Raw genomic sequence first — 21,276 nt, 5'->3', positions numbered from 1 at the left:
TATGGCTGCACGTCGACGATTTATTTGATACCACATATACTTAAAAAAAAAAATCAAGTAGAATCTAGATAAAAATCAATTTCTATCAAGCATTAAAATACCATCCATGCCTCTCAATGTTACAACTAGGAGGATGTTGTCAGTCTTGATGTCCCTGTGAGCCATGCCCATGTCATGCATTTTTCCCACAGTCCTAGCCACATTCTTGATCACCACTGCTGCCTCATGCTCGCTCAGTTTTTTCTTTTTCAACAACACCTCAGTCAACGAGCACTGGCATAGGTCCATGAGGAGGAAATAGTGATCTTCGTCCTTGAAAACATCCACCAGTTGAACCACGCCACTCCTCTCTTTACTCTTGGAGAGTTTTGTGAGTACTCTGATCTCCAATTCAGCTTGGTCTTCAAGAGTAGTCGACTTGCAAGCAAACAATTGACCATCACTCTTACGTTTCACTTTGTACACAATTGATTGCCCTCCCCGACCCTTTCCACCGAGAACAAGTCTCTTATGCTTGCCTGGTTAAACTCCATTGCCTCCATGGATCGCACGAGTGCCCTTTGCTCGTCCATCAATCTCTTTGATTCAGTGCTCTCCCGTTCCTGCTCTTGTGGGAGAGGCAGTTTAAGTAACTCGTAGAGCTCCTCTTTCAGCCCACGAAGTGCACCGAGTAACCCATCTAAGTCAATTCCTTGAAACTGAGCGTCACCCTTGAAAGTTTCTTTAGCCCTACTCTTGCTTTTTTTATACACTTTTCTTTTATACAAAAAGGCCAGAACATGAATCTTCTCACTTTTCTGACCAAATGGTCAAACGCTTAATTTTAGAGCTCGAAGACAATTTCCTTTAGGAACTTTTCTCCCTTGAATTCCCGTAGAACAGTGTCTGACTAAAAGACAGCTGCCAAGGAAATAATGGTGCCTTCGAGCCAAACAATCTCAGTGGCGTTCAAGGAACATGGACCTTTATACTGCAGTTCTTGCATCTGTTCCAAATCCACGAGCGCTTCCACTTGAGCCTCCAAACTCCTGCCCTCTCATAGGGGTTTCTGTCTCTAGGCCCCATCGACTATAACAACGGACAAACATGAATGACAGTCCAATACCACACTAGCATGTCTTTTAAATCCGGGATGGGTTCAGACGAGAAAGTTCCGTCTCCTAGTCTGGTGTAATCAGATTCATGCCTAATTCTGTTTGTTTGGTCAATGCTTGATCATGCTTGATCGATCTTGCTCGATATGCCGATGAGCGACTGCAATGTATTAGTTTTCTGCAACAATGTATTGATTTAGCATGATGCAGAAATTAATATTCAAATGCCAAACACCTTTTCAATGTCGTGAATTAGAGAAGCCTCCAGCTTTTACAAATTAGAGATATCACTCTTAAGCTGCTTGGGCAACGATTTATGATGCGAGCGCGTTGCTGCCAGTTTCGGTAAACACTTGGTTGATCTTCTGATCTATATGCGTGGACCTGTTAAGAAAAAAAGAACAAAGTTAAATGCGTAAAAATATTTTTAAAAGACCATCTCCATTTTCACAATTGTCATGGACTTGAGCTTTAACCGTCTGTGGTCATTGTCATTGTCAAACCACCTGACTTGGTCACATGGAAATTTTCGATGGTCAAACTGTAGCATGAAACAAACAAGGTGCTAACCTTCTATCTGCAACGAATAAAAATTGTGGCGACGTGGGGGTCCAGCAAATTTTATGTCCTTCCAATCGTCTATACCTGTCCGAATGCTTTGTGTCAAACCTCAACTTCTTGAGGAGAAGAACCACATCCGAATAAGTTGCTCTAGCTCGCTCATGATTTCCACAAAGATATTGTCAGTATCAATTCCAAACTGCAAACAAAGTTTAAGTTTCCAGAGAGATAGATAGACATTTTTATAGTCACCACAGCGCCCGGGATTCTACTACCTCTATGACTATTTCTTACTCTCCTTCTCCTCCATCCAAAACGTTGGACATAGTGATCAAGCAATGTATGGCAAGAAGAATCTCGGTGGGAACCAGTTCTCGGGTCCTCAAGGTGCCCTTCTAAAGGTGTGCATTTTTTTTCTATGCCATCTTGTTGTCCGGGACGATTGCATTATGCGTGGGGAGGGAAGATGTGCCGTTGAGTTTTCTTGACTGGACGGATGTGAGCGAGGAAGCCAAAGATCTCATTCTCCAGCTGCTCCACTTGGACCCGAGAAAGAGGCTGCCAATCCATGAAATTAAGAAGCATCCATGGGTAGTCAAGCATTCTGCACGACAACAGGAATTGTCTAATTTGGTGGAGGGCTAATCTGGAGACGACGAAGATGGTTTTGGAGCCGAGCTTGAAGCGAAGGCGAGGCGATCAGGAAGAAGCAGAGCAAAGTTTGATGGCCAAAAAGGTCAAGCTGGATGATAAGAAATGTGCAAAAACAACGCAGGCCGGAGGAGACTAAAGGAATATTTTAGGGGCCCCAGCGATGGATTCCTCGGCCAGATTGACGACACCATCGAGGTCTTCCACCAAGAACGCAAGGCGATCGAGATGTTTAGGCATGGGTGCTAGGGATGCCAGGATTTCCAGTGGCGAGTTCCAGAGCGGGATAGATGTGGACGTTGGGTTCGTGAAGATGTATTCGCGCTGTGAGGCTGCGAGAGGCCTCGATCGGATAGAGGGAACTTGATGATCGCGGCATATGCCCAGGGCGGGCAGATCGACCAACGACATCTCTACGAGGATTTCGGATTGAAAGCCAGCGACACGACTTTCACTGTGGCGGCACTCATCAACGTGCGGCAGGCTCGAGTGAGAGTTTCTACAAGGATACAAAGGTGGTCGTGGTGTGAAACACTTCTCAAGTGCCTGTTTGGAACTCAGGGATTTGGAGGAAGGATTTTGATCTAGGCGTACTTTCAAGGTGGATTATCATAGTTACAGACTCTAAGGTCTTCACGGACGCTGCTGTGAAGGCTGCGCTAGTCTCCATGTCCGCAAGGTGCTGGAGGCAAGTCAGCCCAGCGCAAACTGCTGGAACGCGATGCTGGCAGCTTACGCCCAGCTAGCTCGGAAGTGATTCGGCTATACAGGGAGATGAGCTCCGCAGGGATCAAACCTGACTTGCGCTGGAGCTCTCGCTGCTTGCTCGATGCTTGGGGCTGAGCTCGCAACCAGGTTGACGCTGCTTTCATGTCTTCTAGCCAGCTCCTGGTGGCCTGGAACGCCATGATCGCGGCTTATGCTCAAAACGGAAATGACCTCAGTGGTGGCGAGCAGGATCAAAGTACAGCAATTGAATGGAAAAACACAAATGACTGGTTATCCTTCTGCAAAATGTGTATAAAAAGCTTTTCTCAAACCCTGTCTTCTAGAGCTAGTCAGCTAAGGTTGTCTAAATTACACGGTAAAGTTTTTACGCTTCTAGATTAACTATTCCACGTTCAATGTGCTTTCGTAAGAAGTTCTTCACTAACACTCGCCGAGAGGATGAAGATGGATTGCTGCCTCCACCCGAGAGAAAGCTCTTGGACTAGTATGAGAAACAAAGACCAAATAGTGGTGACATTCCAAAACGTTGGCACGGCCTCACAAACCAATGGACACACTCTCACAAGTCAAAGGTAAACTCTCTTTTCTGTGAGATTCTATTTTTTGTTCCAACATGATTGAAGTCATATGATGCTTCAAAGTGCTAATCGATTTTTCTTGTGCAATGGAAACGAACCTGAACAATCGTCTCGTCCTTTTTATCTTCATGATCGGGTACAGTTTTTCTGTGATATAGCCCCTATAATGTCTATAACACTGTGGAAGGATTTTCTGATCAAGTGTCGCTTTGGCCGAGTGGTTAAGGCGTGTGCCTGCTAAGTACATGGGGTTTCCCCGCGAGAGTTCGAATCTCTCAGGCGACGACTTCTAGTTTTTTATTTACCAGGAATTTTCATGACCTCTATCACCAATAGAGCCTTCACGTTTTCGACAAGCTGGAAAAATAAAAGAAGAAAGATCTAAGCTTTGATGTAGTACCTGACTTTCTTTGGTAGCTCCAGTGATAACAGTGCCACGTTTGGATTTGAGGCACACCACGCGATCCCCAGCTCTCTGGCAATGGGTTTCAAATTTCTACAACCCAGCTCCTAATATTCTAGTCTCTCCGATTCACAAGTTTGTAGACTCGGAGCATCCAGCAGCCTACAAATCTTGCCTGTTTGGAGAGTACATAAAGATCCTTTTCTCCAGGAGTGATCTTCATCGGAATTGTGGCTTGCCAGCCTGGAATCGGGCGACAGTGGAACTTCTTCCAATCCATCCAGCATTTTCACGACACTCTCACAGCGCGATGGAGGAGGACAAAGATTTGTGTTCTCAAGCAGTGGAACTGAACAAAAGCAATAATCTCATCTTCTTTCTCCTCGGCTTGTCCAGGGCATTTTTTAAGTTATAAAACTGTAATTACTTATTTCCAAACATCATTGACAATCTTTCGCAAATTTTTCATTCCACGGCTCAGGCTTGCGTGGTTTACGCCACCGACGAGAACTTGAAGCTCGAGCAGGATCACAACTAGAGCCAATCACTACTTTGCTCAATCAATTGCTTTCTTTGTCTTGATCGTCCTCGTTGATTATTAGCAGTTCTTCGAATAAAAACAAAATCACATTCTTCGCTTAATCCTAATATTATTATTTACATGAAAATGGAACAGCTTACGTACAAAACCGAAGTTAGCAATCAATCCTATCAACTCAAGGCGAAGCACTAAGATGGTGGAGGCGGCCTCTCACTCTGGTTACTATTAGAATCGCTCTGCAAGAGACCGGCATTGCATGGACGCAAGCGAGACAATCCGGCACTCCGGACTTTGCCACTGAATGAATCCCAGCCTTGCCTCAGGGCCACCAGAGATTGCCTTTGGAACTCATCGAGACTGTAGCTCTTGCGACTGGAATGCCCGAGTCGACCTCGCTCTAGAGCTGTTCCTATGTGCAGACACAACGCACTCCATCCTCGTTTTACAGCGATCGACGCTGCTGGAGCTGCGGTCGACTTTGTGAAATCCATGATCCCGTGACCCGCATACGAGACCACTGCAAAGAAGAAAAGCCATCAGTGAGAACTCTAGAGGCCCAGAAGAAGGAAATGACTGGTAAACGTTAGCGTACAAGCGATCATCAAACACACGGAAGCACAAAACGAAAGAAACACTGATTTCACCGAAATTTAAGAGTAACTCACACACAAGCATCCACCTAGATGAGCAGTAGCGTCACGAAAACTAGGACTTTTCCTACGAGACATCTGCAAAGAATCAAGAGCCAAAGAAAAAAGTAAGGCAGGGATTGTATCAAAGCTCCAGCTCCAATCTTTCCAGAGAGAAACACGAGTTTCTCGGAGATTGGAGATCCGGCCTTTCTTTCTCGTGGGAGATTCTTACGAGCAAGGCAGAGAAATCGAGCTCAAACAGGCACTTTCCTTGCGAAAGGAAAGAGCTAGGCAGAAAATGCAGGAATTCTAGCAAACTAGATCGAGAAATTGAGCTGAAAACCAAGGACATACCGTCGGAAGGGACGCAAGCGAGGCCGCCAGCGGGAAGCCCAACTCCAACTCCCACCATTGTCACTCCCACGCTGATCCCCACGCCGCATCCAGAGCCGACATAGCCAATGACCTCGGGGCCGAATCCCGGCCCCCATCCCACGCCGCAGCCCAGCCCGAATCCAATCCCCCAGAAGGCGCCATACGTGGGATGGACGGGATTCCAGCGCTCGTACCTCCGGAAGAGATTGATGAGCGTCATCGCGCGCAAGATCACGAGCTGGAAGTGGAAGAGCCCTAAAATATGTTTTTCCCTCCTCATCCGCCACGAAACAATACTGGCCAGCCACGTGTCCTCGATCTATTCCATGGTTTAGATTTATTCACAGCAATACAACACCAAAAAATTTAATACATTACCTCCATATTTTCTTAATTTGTAACTTTGTGTGTGTAGTTTTTCTTTTCGCTTTTGGCAAATCTTTGTTCTTCCAAGCTTCTCGGAAGCGCTCCTTTGTCTTTCTTCCAAACTTGTGGGAAGCCGCGACCAAAATCTCTCCACTCCACCCCAATGCGCGCGATCTCGCGAGCTCGCGAGCTCACATCCTGGGAGAAGTGGATCCAACCGAGCTCTTCCTCCTGCTCAAGTAAGATCCCAGCTTCATGAACGGCTTGCTCTTCTTCTTCTTCTCCGACTTGTCCGACTTGTCCGACTTCTCGGGATTCTCCGCGATCGGGAGCGACGTCTTGAGCGGCGAAACTTTGAGCTGGAGGAGCTGCGCAATGGACTCGGCCGAGACGTCCGCCGAGACGAAGCTGTGGTCGGTCGCGGTGTAGTCCAAGCTCCTCCTCGCCATCGTGTGATGGTGTGGCGGCTCCATCCTTCGGTCCGGAGTTTGCACCGTCGCTCCGGCTTGCAAGGGAGATCCTCCTCTGTACGTCGTCGACGAAGCCACTCCAGTGGAGTGGTCCGCGGGCCTGCGTCTTCTTCTCAGTTCGTTCTCTATCGCCGACTTCGCTGCCTCGGCCGTCTCGGCGCGGTGGAGCGCCTGCTTCGCCATCGATCTGTTCGTCTCGACTTCGCCCCGGACGGCCTCCAGCTTCGCTCGGATCTCCCGCTCGCTCGCCTTTGCAGCGTCAACTTTGGCCAGCGCCGCCGCTACTTTCATCTCCGCCAGTTCCTCCGCCTCCTGGAGCCTCTTTCGGAGGTTGTCACACTCTTTCTTTGATTTGCCGAGCGCCTCTTTGTCGCTGGGAGAGCTGATATCTTCCACCGATGATTTCTTCTCGTAGAGCATCTTTAGTTCAGCGAGAGCCATGCTTTCGCCGGCCTTGGCAGCCGCAGCCTCCCTCGTCGCTGCCTCGAGCCGGCTCTCGGCTGTAAATGCCGCAGCTTTGGCCTCCTCGAGCTCCTGCTTTGCTTTGTGGGCTTCCTCCAGAGCGGCCTCGGCAGCTAGCCGGGACTCGTCCGCTTCAAACGTCACCTTTTGTAAAGCCTGTGAAACTCCAGCGATTGTGTCTTTTGCCTTGGCCTCCAGCGCAACCAGTGCTGCGAGCTCGGTTCGGACCTTTTGCAGCTCCGCCGAGGCGCTTGAAGAAGGCAGGGCCTCGGACTCGGCAGCGTCTTTGAGAGCTTCCAGCTCCATCTTTGCCTTGACGAGTTGGTCTCGCAGCGACTCGGAAAGAGCGGCGAGCATGTTCTTCTCCTCCACCAAAGTGTCTAGTTTCGATCTCAAATTTGCGAGCTCCTGAGCCGCGTCGCCTGCCGCTTTCGTAGCCTTCGTCTCTGAAACCCGGGCTTCTTCTACCTCGGCTTTCACCTTGTCGAGTTTGGATCTCAAGCCGGCGATCTCCTCCAGCAGCTTCTCTTCGGACTCTTTTGTCGCAGCTAGCTCGTTCTTAAGCCCCTCCGTGTTGTCGACGATTTGTGGAGGTTCTGTTGCGTTCTCTGCCAAAACCGAGTTTTTCTCTTCACCTTGATGGCCTTGCTGCTGCTCCTCCAGCGCAGCCACCGAGCTCTCTATCTCAGCATTTAGCCTTTCAACCTCCATTTCCGTGGTGGCCAAATTCGCGACTGCCTCCTCGTACTTCTCCTGGACAACATTTGACACAGCATCGATCTGCGTGTACGTTTCTTCCGCCTGGCGGGCGACCTCTGAACTCGACGGCTTGGACGATAAAACGTTGGCGAGCTGAGAAGTTTTAAACTCGACAAGGCGCTTGGTCTCGAGCAGCTCCTGGAAAAGAGCGTTTTTGGACGTTTGCGCTTGAGAGAGCTGCTGTCTGGTCGCCGCCAAATTCTCGCGAAGCTGCTGGAGCTCCAACGATGCGCGCTTCTGAGAAGAAAAACAGAGAATTTATCAGATCACACGAAGAAGAAAGAGAAAAAAATCTAAGCGAGTACCTCGGCACTAGGAAACTTCAAAGCTTTAGAATCGGCGATCTCCCCAAAGAGATTCACGGCGGCCTTGACAGATTCAAACGGCGCAGTTGTGTCGATCTCTCCCGCCACAGGCGGCGGACTATGATCCGCCATAGCTTCTGCTAAGAAAATTCCAATTAACACCGCCTAGAGCAATCTGCGGTAGAACCCTAATACCTTGTGGAATGATCGACCAAGAAACTCGCGCGATCGCCTAGCCACTTCTGGATCGCATTATGCCCGGCCTGTGCTCTAGCCGCGACGCGCGCGCCCTCGCAATCCACAGCGCCCTAGCCGGAGGACGCCACAAGGGAGAACGAAGAACAACGGAAAATCCGATTATATTACGCTTAAGCGCTCGCCAGTATGATAAGTTTCGGGGCCCAGATAGCCGTGTGAACGGGGACAAATGATGATTCTGCCACGTGGTGGATGAGTCCAGATTACACAAAAATGAGCTAACCGTGTACTGCCAATTGGGCTGGTAGCTTCGACACGTGCCCAACAGTGATTGGAATTCTGGAGGTCCCGGGCTCGAATTCCAAGCGTCGAGCCCGCCTCTTCGCCATGGATTTTAGGGTTCTTGCAATGTGGAGGAATTTTCATGGAAGTTCTGCGCACTTTGGCGGCCACAGCGATCCATTTTCTGGCTGGAGTCCGGCAGATTCGCGATGTGTCCCGGCCCCAGAGGGAATCCGAGAACGAATCAGACAGGGCGGGGCGGCTAGGCGAGCTCGAAGTAGCGCTGCTGTGAGTGAGATTCTTTTTCTTTTTTGTTGTGGATCGTTCTTCACGGCGCGCATGTAGATTCCAAGGCGTGTCTGGCGCGCTGGTCTTCCAGTCGCTGCGGGTGCCTGACAGCGAGCGCAAGGGTCGGAGAGAGATTGATCTGGTCATACTCACCAAGAAGTAAAGTTTTTCTTTGTTGCTTCTTTGATGACTTGATCTCTTTCCAGGAAGATTTATGTGATTGAAGTGAAAAACTGGGCTGGGACTGTGAAAATCCAGCGCGATGGGAGCTGGTGTCAGATTAGGAGAAATGGCACCACGCATACACTGCCAGATGTTGTAAGTTCTTTGGTTTTTCTTTTTCACTTGGACAAGTTTTCTTACACTAAACTCTATTATGCGTAGGTTGAGGACACCAAGTTCCGCGCATCACTGCTCGAGGCATACATTGCGAGAAGGGGTGTCAAACTCCCCACGGATTTTATCGACTATAAAGTCTTTTTGATCAATCCAGACTGCAGGTACTTTCACTCTTTGATCCTAGCTTTTGACTGACGGGCCGAGTCCAGCCCAGTGGATGAAATTTTGTATCAGCCAGAAGTTCTCACCTCGGAGCAGTGGCAATCTTTCCTGGACCAGGAGGTGAGCCAGGAGAGCTGGTTCAGGAGTATCTTGACGACTTTGAACGGCAAGGACACGACATACGAGCAGCTCAAGTACATCCTCAGCACCGCGCCAACTTGGGACAAGTAAGAAATAATTTCCTTTCTTCTACTTGTTTTCATATGGTTTTTCTAACACGGAAGTTTTGCCTGTTTCAAGATTGTATCTCGAGGGAGGCCGGATTGTTGTGGGAGACTTCATGTATTTCAGGGGTCGGCCCGAGGACATGCTTGCCTTGCAAAACGTGAAGCGTTCCAACACTTGTTATGTGGAGATGCAGCATGTAAGGAGTTGGCTGCGAAACACAATTGGTACGCTCTGGATTGGTTTTTTTACCACTTTCCGTTTCTCTAGAAGAGTGTCAAGTCTTCTTGGCTTTGTAGATCGAGTTTCTAGAGCTAACAGTTTTATCTTTCACTGTGGCAGGATTTCTATTTGGGATGAACATGGAAGTGAAGCTCTTATGCACAGCGAGAGATGTGAGAGAAGTTGGAGGATTTTTGAAGAGGAAGCACGCCCAGCAAGTCTTGGAGGTGAGAGTGAGGCCGGATTTGGAGATAGTTTTCCGTGTTGTTGGGAGCAGCAAACCCGAGAGCTTCCTGGTAAACAGTGTCTCCGGCTTGTCTTTGAGCGTTTGATAGTATTACGTTGCAGTATATAGAGCGAACAAAAACAGTTTTTCTTCCAATCGTCCCAGTGTCTTGGTTCTCTTTTCTGGTGAAAGCAAGAAGACGGACACTTCGGCCTGGATCCCGAATCGCTGGAAAAGCTGCCCATCTTCATCCATCTTCATCCAGCAAAAAGGGGAAGGCAGATCCACTAGTTGAGAAGTTTGATTCAAACTTTCAACCCTCATGAGTCGTGACCTAGGAACCGTAACGTTGATGAATGAATCCACCATCAAGAGCTTTTGGATGATCATCAACGGATCCACCACCACCAAGCTGACACAAAACTTTGGATCCCACCAATAGTCAATGATGACATTTTTCTTTGTTTTGTTGTTTAAGAACTTCTGGCTGATATAAAATTTCATCCACTGGGCTGGACTTGGTCATCCTGTCAATCGAAAGAAGAATCAAGAGTGACAGTCAGTCCTTGCGCAGTGGCTGGACCAGGAGGTGTTTTGAACAGCTTTGGACGGCCCACAGATTTTGATGGATGTTAAGTCTAAAGCATGAGATCAACGTATTGTGGAGAATGCTTGGAGAGGAGATGTGATGTGTACATCACTAGTAGGCAGTGAAGGAAATGCTATGTGGAAAACGAGCTGATGGGTGATACCATTTCTATGCAAAGATGTTTTTGGGAAGAAGACTTTTACAGTTCTAGAGAAAAAAAGATTCGAAAGAGAATAAAGAAGGATTTGATGAGTTTGAGTAAACTGGGTAATAATTTAGTAAAATGTAACAGAGCATAATATTGGTTATTTTTAAATAGCAAAACAGAAAAGAGTTGCAGCCATGGAAGAATACAGGATTGAGAGTGTTTGGTTCCGTGCTGCAGTGACTTGAAACATATCTCTTATCACAATGAAAGGTACAGTGACTTGTGGAGCATATAATCACTTAGTTTTGCAAGAATTCCTTGTTGGTGCTTTGAAATCAATTAGGAGAAAACAATTTCTTCAAATTTGACTATTACCATAAATAATTTTCATTGTCTATGATAAAAATACCTGTGACTTTAGATATAGGGGATATTGTGTCTACAAATGCTTTTGATACAGATGGATACTTTGAGTATGGCATAAAGTACCTTTCCAAATGTTGGATGGAATAGTTGAACTTATTTGGAGGGGAAAGAATTGATCCTAATACACAAAGTTTGGTAATTGCTGCGAATAAGGATGGTTGTGTAGATAATAAAATAGAAAAAGGCAAATGGTATAACATTGAATATGTGATTGCACATTGGAGCATTATATATATACATGTGTGGATATAATTTTTGTTTTGAGTTCTATGCAAAAATATTATGCACACAAATCACTTTTTAATTAGTTTTTAAATTAATTTTATAAAATTAATTTTTAATTGGCTATAAAACCAATTAAAATGTGATTAATTTTTATATATATATATATATATATATATATATATATAAAAAAAATATTTTTGTCATATAGGATATGCCATGGATTAAACTCCCACTCAAGACTTGATGCCCTGTGATCTCAAACAACATGATGTTAAATGTATTTGTCTCTCATTTCATGCAGTTCTACCTCATATTTTGATTGTAATACACCCTAATGTAAAGCATGGTGCATCAATTGCTCTCACGAGTGTCATTTCTCACACTTAATTTAGTTAGCAATCAATTGGTGAAAAAGTAACTACAAATGATTGGAGTGCAAAAGTGGGCATTGATTGTAATAGTTTTTCTGAGCAAGTGAATTGTGTTGTTCTTGTGGTAAAATATTAGCTTTATCAATTTCTCATGTTCCTAATTAAGTGCATAAATTTTTGGCATTTCAATAGTTTATTGGACTTAACCATGTTATAGAAATCTTCCAAGAAACCTTTTTTTACATATATTTTTTCTCACACCCTATCTATACATAAAGGATAAATCATAAGAGTGAAAATCTCTCACACAGACTCATACCCTCCTTTTCCCACTCCACAAAGTCATTAATGTATTTTACTACTCACTTGATGAAAAGATCAATTGCACAAAGATAGGAGATGTCATTTATGCAAACTTATGTAAACAAACCCATACCATCATCAAGAATGGCAACTCCAATCTCATAACTTAAACCCTTCAACGAAATCTTGGTAACTGTCGTGGGAGCTACCCAGAACAATAAGAATCTGTGGTTCCTATGTTGAGGTTGTAAGCTATTAAAGGTGAAGAGCAACATCAAATGTTTGTGGAGCATGGAACCAGAAATTAGAAACCCAGAATCTTGGGAATGTCTAAAAAGATGCATGGAAATTTTTTGTGTGGAGGTTTGAACGATTGGCTCTCGAGGAACTTTGTGGTGTCATGAACACCCACATAGGTGGCCAGCCATGCTCAAAAGTATTCTTGTGTGCTGCCAAGCTTCTTCTGGCCGCCACAAAGAAGGCATCATGAGACGCTCTTGATTGATTTCGGCTCCATATTTCACATTTCGTACCGATCAGTTGCCTTTTTGCTGCTGGACAGTATAAAATGGGTTCCCTAATCAGAGATGGTGAAATGCTGCTTGCAAAGTCCGTGGGGGGCATTGGCTGACAAGGATACCATGTCTGAGATGCAAATCAATTTGATTCCAGAGAGATCTTAGCCATGGAGGTTTTAGGGTAGGAGGCCTGCAGAGCTCAAGAAATTCAAACTCAAGAGATCAATCTTGAAATCAAAATGCATGCCAGACAAACCAGTGGAAGCGCTGCAAGAAAGATATATCAGGTAGAATGCACAACCCTTTTATTTAGGCCTTATCATGCCATAAATTACTATATTATTTGTATTTAAAAGTACAAAATAAAATATACGTCTTATTCTAATACAACAGCACTCGGCAATGAGCTTCCACTAGGCCATAGCTCCAAGCTGGGAGCCGGGGACAATCAACACCATCTGGATCCCCAGTGGCGCCAGCTCCAAGCAACGAACATCCTGCCGACGTTGATGATCCGGCCCTGCCTTTGCTCCGCCATGTTGGGAACCACTGCCTGGAACATCCTCAAGAAGTTTACTTGGAAAGCAAAGCTCGGCTGCTGTACATCCTCGGAGGATGGCACGGACTCGTCGCTCATCACGTCCAGCTGAAGCGTTTAGAGCTCGCAAGCTTTGCACGGCGGCATAAACTTTGAATCCGCAGATTCCACCCTCTGCACAGCCAGTTATCAGCACCATCGCCATAGCCGCTAGTACCTCGAGCTTGACGAGCTCAAAAACAAGAGCTTGATCCTCCTAGAGACGCGGTATTTGTAGCAGGATATCTGGCGGGTTTGACACCACAAATAGTCTGTGATTCTTAATTTCAAGCTTTCGATTGACAGGATGATCAATCTTTCCGGGCCAGGAGGAGCAGTGCTAAAGAGCTGCTCGTGCATTTGTATTTTAGGAGACATGGTTGCGTTGCCACTTGCTATGTTGAGATGGAGCACATAAAAGAGTTGGCTGCGATTTGGCAGGATTGCTCCTAGAACATAGAAGTGAAGCTCTTTTGCACAGCAAGAGATGTGAGAAAAGTTGGAGGATTCTTGAAGATGAAGCACACGCAGCATGTCGTGGAGGGAGGTGTTGTGGTATATAGCAAGAACGAAACAAGTTTTTCTTCCAATTGTCGGCCAAAACGGTGAAAATGTGATCTCAGAGAAAGGAGAGCTGTGTCAACCAGAACTTCTGGATGGATGAACCCACCAGCTTTTGGATTGTCAAGCTTTGGATCGACCGTCACCACCACCGATAGTGCGCCAACGTCCTGTTCGCCTCGGCCAGCCGGTGGAGATCATCCCGCTTCTTCCTCGCCGCGCCGCTTCTCTTGGACGCATCCAGCAGCTCGTCCGCCAGCGCCTTGGGCATGCCCATCTTCTTCTTGGCCTTGAACCGGTTCCTGGCCGCCTGGACGATCCAGCGCATGGACAGGCTCTGCTGCCGGTGGAGCGGGATGGCCGCGGGGACGTTGTGCGTGCTCCCGGCGACGCGCACCCTCCGGACCTCGCAGATCGGCTTCACATTCTCCACCGCGGTCTCCAGGATGTGGAGAACGTCGCCGTGGTTCGCCAGGCGCTCAAACGCCTTGAAGCACATCGTCCGGGCCTTGGTCTTCTTCCCCTGGCGCATGCACGAGTTCATAAACTTCTTCACCATGAGGCGCTGCTTGATGTTGAGGTCCTTGACATAGGAGAGCGTGTCGGCCGATCGCTCCATGTATTCGCGGGGCTTGCGCGCGCGCCGCTCCTCCTTGGGCGGCGGCGCCTCCGCCGCGGCCTGCTGCTGCTGCTGCTGCTGCTGCTGGTAGGACTGGCCGCCAAAGCGGAAGAGGCTGTTGAGGAGGAAGTTGTTGGAGCTCGGGGCGCTTACATGGAAATCCCGGCGGAGCAAGGATCCGGCGCCGCCGCTGCCAAGCGCATTCGTCCTGCCCCGGCATTGCGCGCCGCGCCGCGCGATCAGGCGGAGAGAGTGCGCCATTCTTCTTCTGCCCTAGAAACCATAAACCCTAAATCCTAATTGAGACATTGGGACTTAAAACGATTTCTCGAATTTTAGAAGCTTAGATTTCTCAGCGATTGGTCCCGGTAGCCCAGATCGCCTCCCCAGTGTCGGTCAGATAGAGCACCACATTCCCATCGTCCTGGACGACAAGCGCTGATGATTGATCGCAGTTATCGCAGCCCGATTGGTAGAGATACCTCACAAGCTTCCCACCTTCGTCATAGATCGCCAGGTTAGGGCTGGGCTCGAGCTCCACGAAGCATCCATAGCCAAGTCCGTACGTGCCACTGGTCCAAATATCGTCGCGCAAATCTTTGTCGTACAACGCGACGTAACAGCCGCCTCGCATCTCCAGCTTATAGCGAAGGCAGGTGGAGATTAGCGAATCGCGCAGGTACTTAAACGGCGTGTTACTCACTAAGTTGGCCTTAGAGACGCTCTCGCTGCCACTGCTAGCCACGCTTTGGGAGAGAGTTGCGGGCTGAAAACTAAGCAGCTCGTCGCGGGAATTTCTGCGGTGGTACTCGATTCCATAGGTTCCCTCCACGGCAGTCATGTATTCCACGCCTTCGGCGACCACAAGTGCCCAAATGCGGTAGAGAATATCGTAGAATTGGCGTCGAATTTCCAAGGCCGATTCTCGGGAAGAAAATGGAGTGAAGGCTGTGAGGCCATTGCGAATAGGGGCAGTGATCCAAATTCTTATACGGACAACGTATCCTCCTATAGGAATGCTGTGTGTAATGCTAAAGGCCGTTGATATCCAAGGCCTTCTTGTGGTAGCCTGGATGAGATCTCTAATCGCAGTAAATATGATCGTTACCACGTTTCTTGATAGCTCGCTACTGCCACCCCATTTTATTTCAACTGCGCAACACACTGGTGAAAAGATAAGAATGAGAACTATGGCGATGTTGTCAAGATGATTAGATCGACCCATGAAGCATGTAGTTCAAATATTAATACCCCATGTTTATAGCCCAACATGTTTCAACGATAATCCTTGTTTTGTTGTTTTCTTTTCTTTGATTCACAGAGAAAATGGAGCTCCTCTTCTTGTCTAGCAATCAAAAGTCATGCGTAATTGTATCCTTTTGCGATATGGACGAGCAATACAACAAAACAAAGAGTTCTAGGTCTTGTTTATGCATTTAAAGACATTTTAAGAGTAATATCCATCGACATTATTATCCAAAGATCCAAAAATCTCCTAACTACCTTCAACTTTAGCCCTAAAACAAGAGATTGCTATGATCGTCTAGAGGTCGCCGCCGTGGCCACGTCTAGAGGATCCCAGCGTGAACATTTGATTTGAGCACGAACAAGGTGAAAGAGAGATGGAATGCCGCTGGATGAATAATCGATTTCCTGGATAAAAATTCGTTCAGCGATTCGTTCCGGTAGCCCAGATCGCCTCACCAGTGTCGGTCAAATAGAGCACCACATTCCCATCGTCCTGGACGACCAGCGCCGACGATCGATCGCACTTGTCACAGCCGGATTCGTAGAGATACCTCACGAGCTTCCCACCTTCGTCATAGATCGCCAGGTTAGGACTGGGCTCGAGCTCCAGGAAGCATCCATAGCCAAGTCCGTACGTCCCACTGGTCCAAATATCATCCCGGAAATCTCTGTCGTACAACGCGACGTAACAGCCGCCTCGCATCTCCAGCTTATAACGAAGGCTGGTGGAGATTAGCGAATCACGCAGGAACTTAAACGGCGTGTTACTCACTAAGTTGGTCTTAGAGACGCTCTCGCTGCCACTGCTAAGCACGCTTTGGTAGTGTGCGGCGGGATTAACGCCAAGCAGCTCGTCACGGGGATTTGTAGATCGGTGGTACTCGATTCCATAGATTCCCTCCACGGCACTCATAAATTCGACTCCTTCTGCAACCACAACTTCCCAAATGTTGCGGAGAATATCCAATAGATCGCGTCGAATTTCCAAGGCCGATACTTGGGAAGAAAATGGAGAGAAGGCTGTGAGGCCATTGCGAAGAGGGGTAGTGATCCAAATTCTTATATGGACGAAGTGTCCTCCTCCGATAGGAATGCTTCGTGTAATGCTAAAGGCTGTTGATATCCAAGGCCTTCTTGTGCTAACCATGATGAGATTTCTAATCGCGGTAACTATGACGGTTACTATCGATCTCGATAGCGCACTACTGCCACCCCATTCTATATAAACTCCACACACTGGTGAGAAAATAAGAATGAGAACTATGGCGATGCAACTAAATCGCCCCATGGAGGATGTAGTTAGTATTAATTTTATAATCAGCTCGAAACACTTTCAGAAAATTATGGTTGCTATTGTCAACGATGAAATTTTTTCCTTGTTTTGTTATTTAGCCTTGTTTGATTGACAGAGAAAATGGGGCTCTTTCTAACAAAAGTGCAAAACAAAAGTCACGCATAGTAGTGCAAGGTGATTTATATAGCAATACATTGGCGAAACAAACAAAGAATTGGTCTATTGTTGTAAAGTTTAACAAACAATTTCAAAGTTGAGCTCACGGGAATCAAAGCCAAGAACAACAGGATTTCATACAAGTTGAATTGATAACATCATAAAAGTTATGGTTTTACTAATAGTTTTCTTTCAATGCAAAGTCAATCAAAGTCAATAAAGTCTTCGCTAAACCCTAAAGCTCTGGCTATGGCGAAGATCGCCGATACGTGCTGTTTGCCGGCAATCTACTCGGGATTGTCGATTTCACAGCTGTTGGTTGCCAGGAAGCTCAAGCATTCCGGCGCGCATGGATCCGGAGCGGCGATCGCGAGCAAGGCCCTGGGGATCGCGACGCTCTACGTGGGAGCTGGAGCTTGTGGGTTCCTAGGGCTCCTGGGCGGAGCATTCGGCCTCAACACAGTACGTAGATTGCGTCCCAGATCGATCTCACAGCTGTGATCGTCGCACAGGCCGCCGATTACAGGGCCGTGGCGGAGGAAATCCGGAGAGCCGCCCGCCGGGAGCCACGTCTAGAGGATCCCAGCGTGAACATTTGAGAGAGGGAAACAATGCGCTCGAATTTTTGCACAGGAGAATCTGGATTGCTCGGATGTTCTCACAGAAAATCCATTTCCTGGCTCAGCGATTCGTCCCGGTAGCCCAGATCGCCTCGCCAGTGTCGGTCAGGTAGAGCACCACATTCCCATCGTCCTGGACGACCAGCGCCGACGATCGATCGCAGTTGTCACAGCCAGATTCGTAGAGATACCTCACGAGCTTCCCACCTTCGTCATAGATCGCCAGGTTAGGGCTGGGCTCGAGCTCCACAAAGCATCCATAGCCAAGTCCGTACGTGCCACTGGTCCAAATATCGTCGTGAAAAGCTGTGTCGTACAACACGAGGTAACAGCCGCCTCGCATCTCCAGCTTATAGCGAAGGCTGGTGGAGATTAGCGAATCGCGCAGGTACTTAAACGGCGTGTTACTCACTAAGTTGGTCTTAGAGACGCTCTCGCTGCCACTGCCAACCACGCTTTGGAAGCGATTATAAGCGGCGTGATTAACACTAAGCAGCTCGTCGCGGGGATTTGTGGTGCGGTGGTACTCGATTCCATAGATTCCCTCCACGGCGCTCATAAATTCCATGCGCATGCCGACCACAAACTCCCAAACGTAGCGGAGAATATCAAAGAGCTGTTGCCGAATTTCCAGCGTCGATTCTTGGAAAGACGATGGAGCGAAGGCTGTGAGCCCATTGCGAAGAGGAACAGTGATCCAAATCCTTATATGGACGAAGTATCCTCCTCCGACAGGAATGCTCCGTGTGAAGCTATAGCCCATTGATAGCCAAGGCGATCTTGTGGATTTTTGGATGAGGTCTCTAATCGCTGTCATTACTATCGTTGCGATTGGCCTTGTTAGCCTTCGAATTCCGCCATATTGAAGATCTACTGCGCGACTCGCTGGTAAAAGAATGAGAGTAAAAAGTATGCCAATGAGGCAGTAAGTCCTTTCCATGAATTGCACGTAGTTTTCTGCTCCTCATGCCAACAAATATAATGTGCTCTCCCTTGTTTGATTATACAGAGAAAAATTGGCTTTTCCTTTTTGTCGATGGCAAGCAAAAGTCTCGCATTTTTTTTTGTCAAACCAATGTCGCTGCGAGGTGATTGATATACTTTTGCGAGTATGGACTTGTGTACCTGGAATGACAAACATTTGTGAGAAATTGATTGGAGAATTGACAAACAAAACGAAGCTCCCTTACTTGGAATTGGCTCGCTTCTTGTAAGGCGGCGGCTCCCCGGGCTTGTATCCTCCGGAGATGCTCTTGGGCGATAGCTCCGGAAGAACACGGTGGCTCTTGGTGCCTTTCACGATCTTCACACCTTTGACACTATGTGCCTGAGGCAAGGACCATCAGTCTCAAAGAAAGAAACAAAAGGGGAGTACCTTTGGTGAATGATAATGTGAGTGCCTGTGTAGACTTGAGAGCTGCGGCTTTGGAGAAAGCATGGACAACGTATAGCTGTTCTTGATCGGTGGCAATCCATGAGTAGAGCTGCTACACCCGCCGCCGCCGCCGCCGCCGTCTAAATCCATGCACGAACTCCCAGCGTCTGTAGCTCCACCAACATTCACTGATACAGCGGAGCCAACAGAAGTTAACGTCGCTGGCGTTCGCGAATCCCCAGCATGAGATAAAGGACTGGAACCACCTGTGTCTTTCCCGTCCTGTGAAAGCTAAAACGTAACTGAGAAAAACCTCACGACAAAACAATAGCGTAGTACCTCTTTAGCTTTGCTATTCACGTTGAGGCACGGAAGCTGTGTACTAGCCATTGATCGTGGTGTGCTTGCGGCACTCGGATTCCCAGTCCCCAGGCCTTGCAGCTTTGCATCCTCGTCTTTCGACTTTTGAGGGGAAACGTCGTGCATGGCTAGTCTGCGATGACTGCAATGGATAAAAGTTTTACAAAGTGCGAAACCGAGCTTTCTGCCAGTACCTTGGTGACGGCCGCAGACTGTTAGCCCTGTTAGCATTCGCAAAGGCCTGCTGTAGCTTTTCCTTCTCGCGCAGCTCCTTGAAGTAAGGATGTCTCAGCGCCTGCCTGGCCGATATCCTGCTACAAAAAAATTACTGACATGTTTAGTTGCAAGCAAATTCACAAACCTGTCATCCGGGTTATAAGCAAGGAGTTTGTTTAGAAGCTCAACGCAAGCCGGTGACGCATGAGGAATGAGCCTTGCGATCCCAGTCCCGTCTTGCTGGGGGAACTTAAAGTCCGCATGCTGAGATCTCCTGCTGACAAAACAGAGACATTGGAAACAAAGCCGAAAAACGGATCTAATACCTCCTCATTTTGTCTAGCAGCTGCTGTGGAGGTGTTCCCATGACTTTATGAATTTTTTGTATTTGATCCAGCTCATTAGTTCCTGGAAAGAGCAGATGAGTCCTGTTTGATGCTTCCACACGAGAATATACCTGGAAAAAGAGGAAACAAGCTAATAATCTCGAAAAAGACGCATCCAACTCCCCACATATCCATTTTGTAATTGTAGTAGCCGTCTGTAAGAAGGCATTCCGGGGCTCGATACCTGCAGTTTATGCTTAAAAACGAGAAATTGAGCAAAACTCGGATTATTAATTTTCTGGTTACCATCTTGTCGCAAAAAAAAAAAAAGAAGCCTCAGCGAGTTTGTTACCATCTTGTCGAGATGTATTCAGTGTATGGCTGCTTTGAATAAACACCTCGACAACTTCCCAAGTCTGCAAGCTGCAATTCACATGTAAAAAACATTAGAACCACACAGGTTACAGCTGAGAAACACAGTACCTTGAGGGATTCTTCCATGATTAAGATGTTTTCTGGCTTTATGTCTCGATGGAAAATACCGTTTCTGTGCATGTGATCCATTGCTGAAGAAGAAAGCATCTGTCAGCTCAGCGTTGTAACAGTCAGCATACCTTTTAAGAGCTGAAACATATAGCTCTTGATCCGGTCTTCGGAGACATAGGTTCGCCTCCCGCGGATCAATTCGTAGATGTTCATGTCCATGAGCTCGAAAACTAACGCTAACCTTCCCGTAGGCTGATCGCTGCAGAAAAAACATTACTGACGAACGTAAGCACCGCATTTAAACAAAGCGAATGGTTATCTTACTAGAGAACTTCCAAGAGCTTTATCACATTCGTGTGAGGTGAAAGCCTCTGCAAAGCCTGGATTTCTCGGAGATTGGTTACCTGAGCAAATGAGATAAACTACACGGATGAGAAAAAGAAAAGAGGATAAACAGATAAGTCACCTGTTCTAAACTGTCGAAAGTGTTCTTCATACATTTGATAGCTACATATTTGTTGGATTTGTGGCATTGTGCTTTCAGCACCTCCGAGAAGGTGCCTTCGCCTTTCTTGCATATCATACGATACTCTAAAGAGTCCATTTTTCCACAGCAATGAGAAGAAAACAAAGAAGCCAAAGAACAAGGGAGAAAAAAGAAGAGAGAACTCACTGTGCATTTCGAGAAAGCTGCCCTAGAACTGGAGAGGGCTCCTGTACTGCAAGAACCGTGCCGGACATGGCGACACCGATCACGAACGTCGCATGTCCTTCTCATCTCGCATTCGCTGATGGCGATTTCATAGAATCCGGCGCTGATTGACTGCAATGCTGATCACTGAGAGAATCAAAGAATCGACCTAGCGCCGCGATCGTAGAAGAGGAGCAAAGAAGCAACGCGCAGATTTTTGCGCTACCTGACCTGTCTGTTAGGGCTTTCGAAATACTTGCTTTATACTGGAAAAAAAGAAGAAGAAGGAAGCTGCCACG

General features: G+C 47.2%; 4 protein-coding genes and 1 non-coding gene across 6 annotated transcripts; 2 read left to right on the top strand and 3 right to left on the bottom strand.

Annotated features, from left to right (window-relative positions):
* The first annotated feature begins 3,816 nt into the window (after positions 1-3,816).
* On the top strand, positions 3,817-3,898 carry TRNAS-GCU. Its single transcript has one exon. It is a non-coding gene; the product is annotated as a tRNA-Ser (tRNA).
* Positions 3,899-4,649: 751 nt separating this feature from the next.
* On the bottom strand, positions 4,650-8,317 carry LOC9659918 (protein WEAK CHLOROPLAST MOVEMENT UNDER BLUE LIGHT 1). The gene is made up of 4 exons (XM_002964737.2): positions 8,122-8,317; positions 7,927-8,063; positions 5,544-7,858; positions 4,650-5,074 (listed from the first exon to the last, which is right to left on the bottom strand). The coding sequence occupies exons 2-3, from the start codon at positions 8,056-8,058 to the stop codon at positions 6,122-6,124; spliced, it is 1,869 nt and encodes a 622-aa protein (XP_002964783.1). The 5' UTR covers positions 8,059-8,063; positions 8,122-8,317; the 3' UTR covers positions 4,650-5,074; positions 5,544-6,121.
* Positions 8,318-8,458: 141 nt separating this feature from the next.
* LOC9658491 lies at positions 8,459-10,027 on the top strand. The gene is made up of 7 exons (XM_002965080.2): positions 8,459-8,694; positions 8,752-8,853; positions 8,901-9,012; positions 9,079-9,194; positions 9,243-9,422; positions 9,496-9,647; positions 9,763-10,027. Exons 1-7 carry the CDS (start codon positions 8,549-8,551, stop codon positions 9,972-9,974), a joined length of 1,020 nt encoding a protein of 339 aa, XP_002965126.2. The 5' UTR covers positions 8,459-8,548; the 3' UTR covers positions 9,975-10,027.
* Positions 10,028-13,431: 3,404 nt separating this feature from the next.
* LOC9658490 (ribosomal protein S7, mitochondrial) lies at positions 13,432-14,480 on the bottom strand. The gene has a single exon (XM_002964736.2). The coding sequence runs from the start codon at positions 14,464-14,466 to the stop codon at positions 13,729-13,731; it is 738 nt and encodes a 245-aa protein (XP_002964782.2). The 5' UTR covers positions 14,467-14,480; the 3' UTR covers positions 13,432-13,728.
* A 4,012-nt stretch (positions 14,481-18,492) lies between these two features.
* Positions 18,493-21,191, bottom strand: LOC9659917 (MAPK/MAK/MRK overlapping kinase). 2 transcript variants are annotated; one of them, XM_024669916.1, is made up of 14 exons: positions 20,960-21,191; positions 20,753-20,877; positions 20,611-20,690; positions 20,415-20,545; positions 20,284-20,366; positions 20,153-20,223; positions 19,932-20,056; positions 19,801-19,882; positions 19,620-19,748; positions 19,453-19,569; positions 19,238-19,400; positions 18,899-19,189; positions 18,714-18,850; positions 18,493-18,648 (listed from the first exon to the last, which is right to left on the bottom strand). In XM_024669916.1, exons 1-14 carry the CDS (start codon positions 20,964-20,966, stop codon positions 18,591-18,593), a joined length of 1,599 nt encoding a protein of 532 aa, XP_024525684.1. In that variant the 5' UTR covers positions 20,967-21,191; the 3' UTR covers positions 18,493-18,590. The 2 variants fall into 2 exon arrangements, with proteins under 2 accessions (XP_024525684.1, XP_024525685.1); XM_024669917.1 differs by having other exon boundaries at positions 18,899-19,180.
* Between the last annotated feature and the right edge of the window lie 85 nt (positions 21,192-21,276).

The sequence above is a fragment of the Selaginella moellendorffii genome, unplaced genomic scaffold (genome assembly GCF_000143415.4).
Source record: "Selaginella moellendorffii unplaced genomic scaffold, v1.0 SELMOscaffold_5, whole genome shotgun sequence".
Classification (NCBI taxonomy): domain Eukaryota; kingdom Viridiplantae; phylum Streptophyta; class Lycopodiopsida; order Selaginellales; family Selaginellaceae; genus Selaginella; species Selaginella moellendorffii.
The sequence above is the reverse complement of the archived record's forward strand: the minus strand, read 5'-3'. Positions and strand labels throughout refer to the sequence as shown.

What these genes read in the sequence shown, in the direction of transcription:
- LOC9659918 (XM_002964737.2), bottom strand. Translation starts at nt 8,058, where the DNA reads ATGGCGGATCATAGTCCGCCGCCTGTGGCGGGAGAGATCGACACAACT. An exon ending in TGAAGTTTCCTAGTGCCGAG is followed by an intron (nt 7,859 to 7,926) that starts GTACTCGCTTAG and finishes TTTTCTTCTCAG; the next exon opens with AAGCGCGCATCGTTGGAGCT.
- LOC9658491 (XM_002965080.2), top strand. Translation starts at nt 8,549, where the DNA reads ATGGAAGTTCTGCGCACTTTGGCGGCCACAGCGATCCATTTTCTGGCT. An exon ending in GAGCTCGAAGTAGCGCTGCT is followed by an intron (nt 8,695 to 8,751) that starts GTGAGTGAGATT and finishes GCGCGCATGTAG; the next exon opens with ATTCCAAGGCGTGTCTGGCG. An exon ending in ACCGCGCCAACTTGGGACAA is followed by an intron (nt 9,423 to 9,495) that starts GTAAGAAATAAT and finishes GCCTGTTTCAAG; the next exon opens with ATTGTATCTCGAGGGAGGCC.
- LOC9658490 (XM_002964736.2), bottom strand. Translation starts at nt 14,466, where the DNA reads ATGGCGCACTCTCTCCGCCTGATCGCGCGGCGCGGCGCGCAATGCCGG.
- LOC9659917 (XM_024669916.1), bottom strand. An exon ending in CTGCTAGACAAAATGAGGAG is followed by an intron (nt 19,749 to 19,800) that starts GTATTAGATCCG and finishes TTTTGTCAGCAG; the next exon opens with GAGATCTCAGCATGCGGACT. An exon ending in GCTTATAACCCGGATGACAG is followed by an intron (nt 19,570 to 19,619) that starts GTTTGTGAATTT and finishes TTTTTGTAGCAG; the next exon opens with GATATCGGCCAGGCAGGCGC.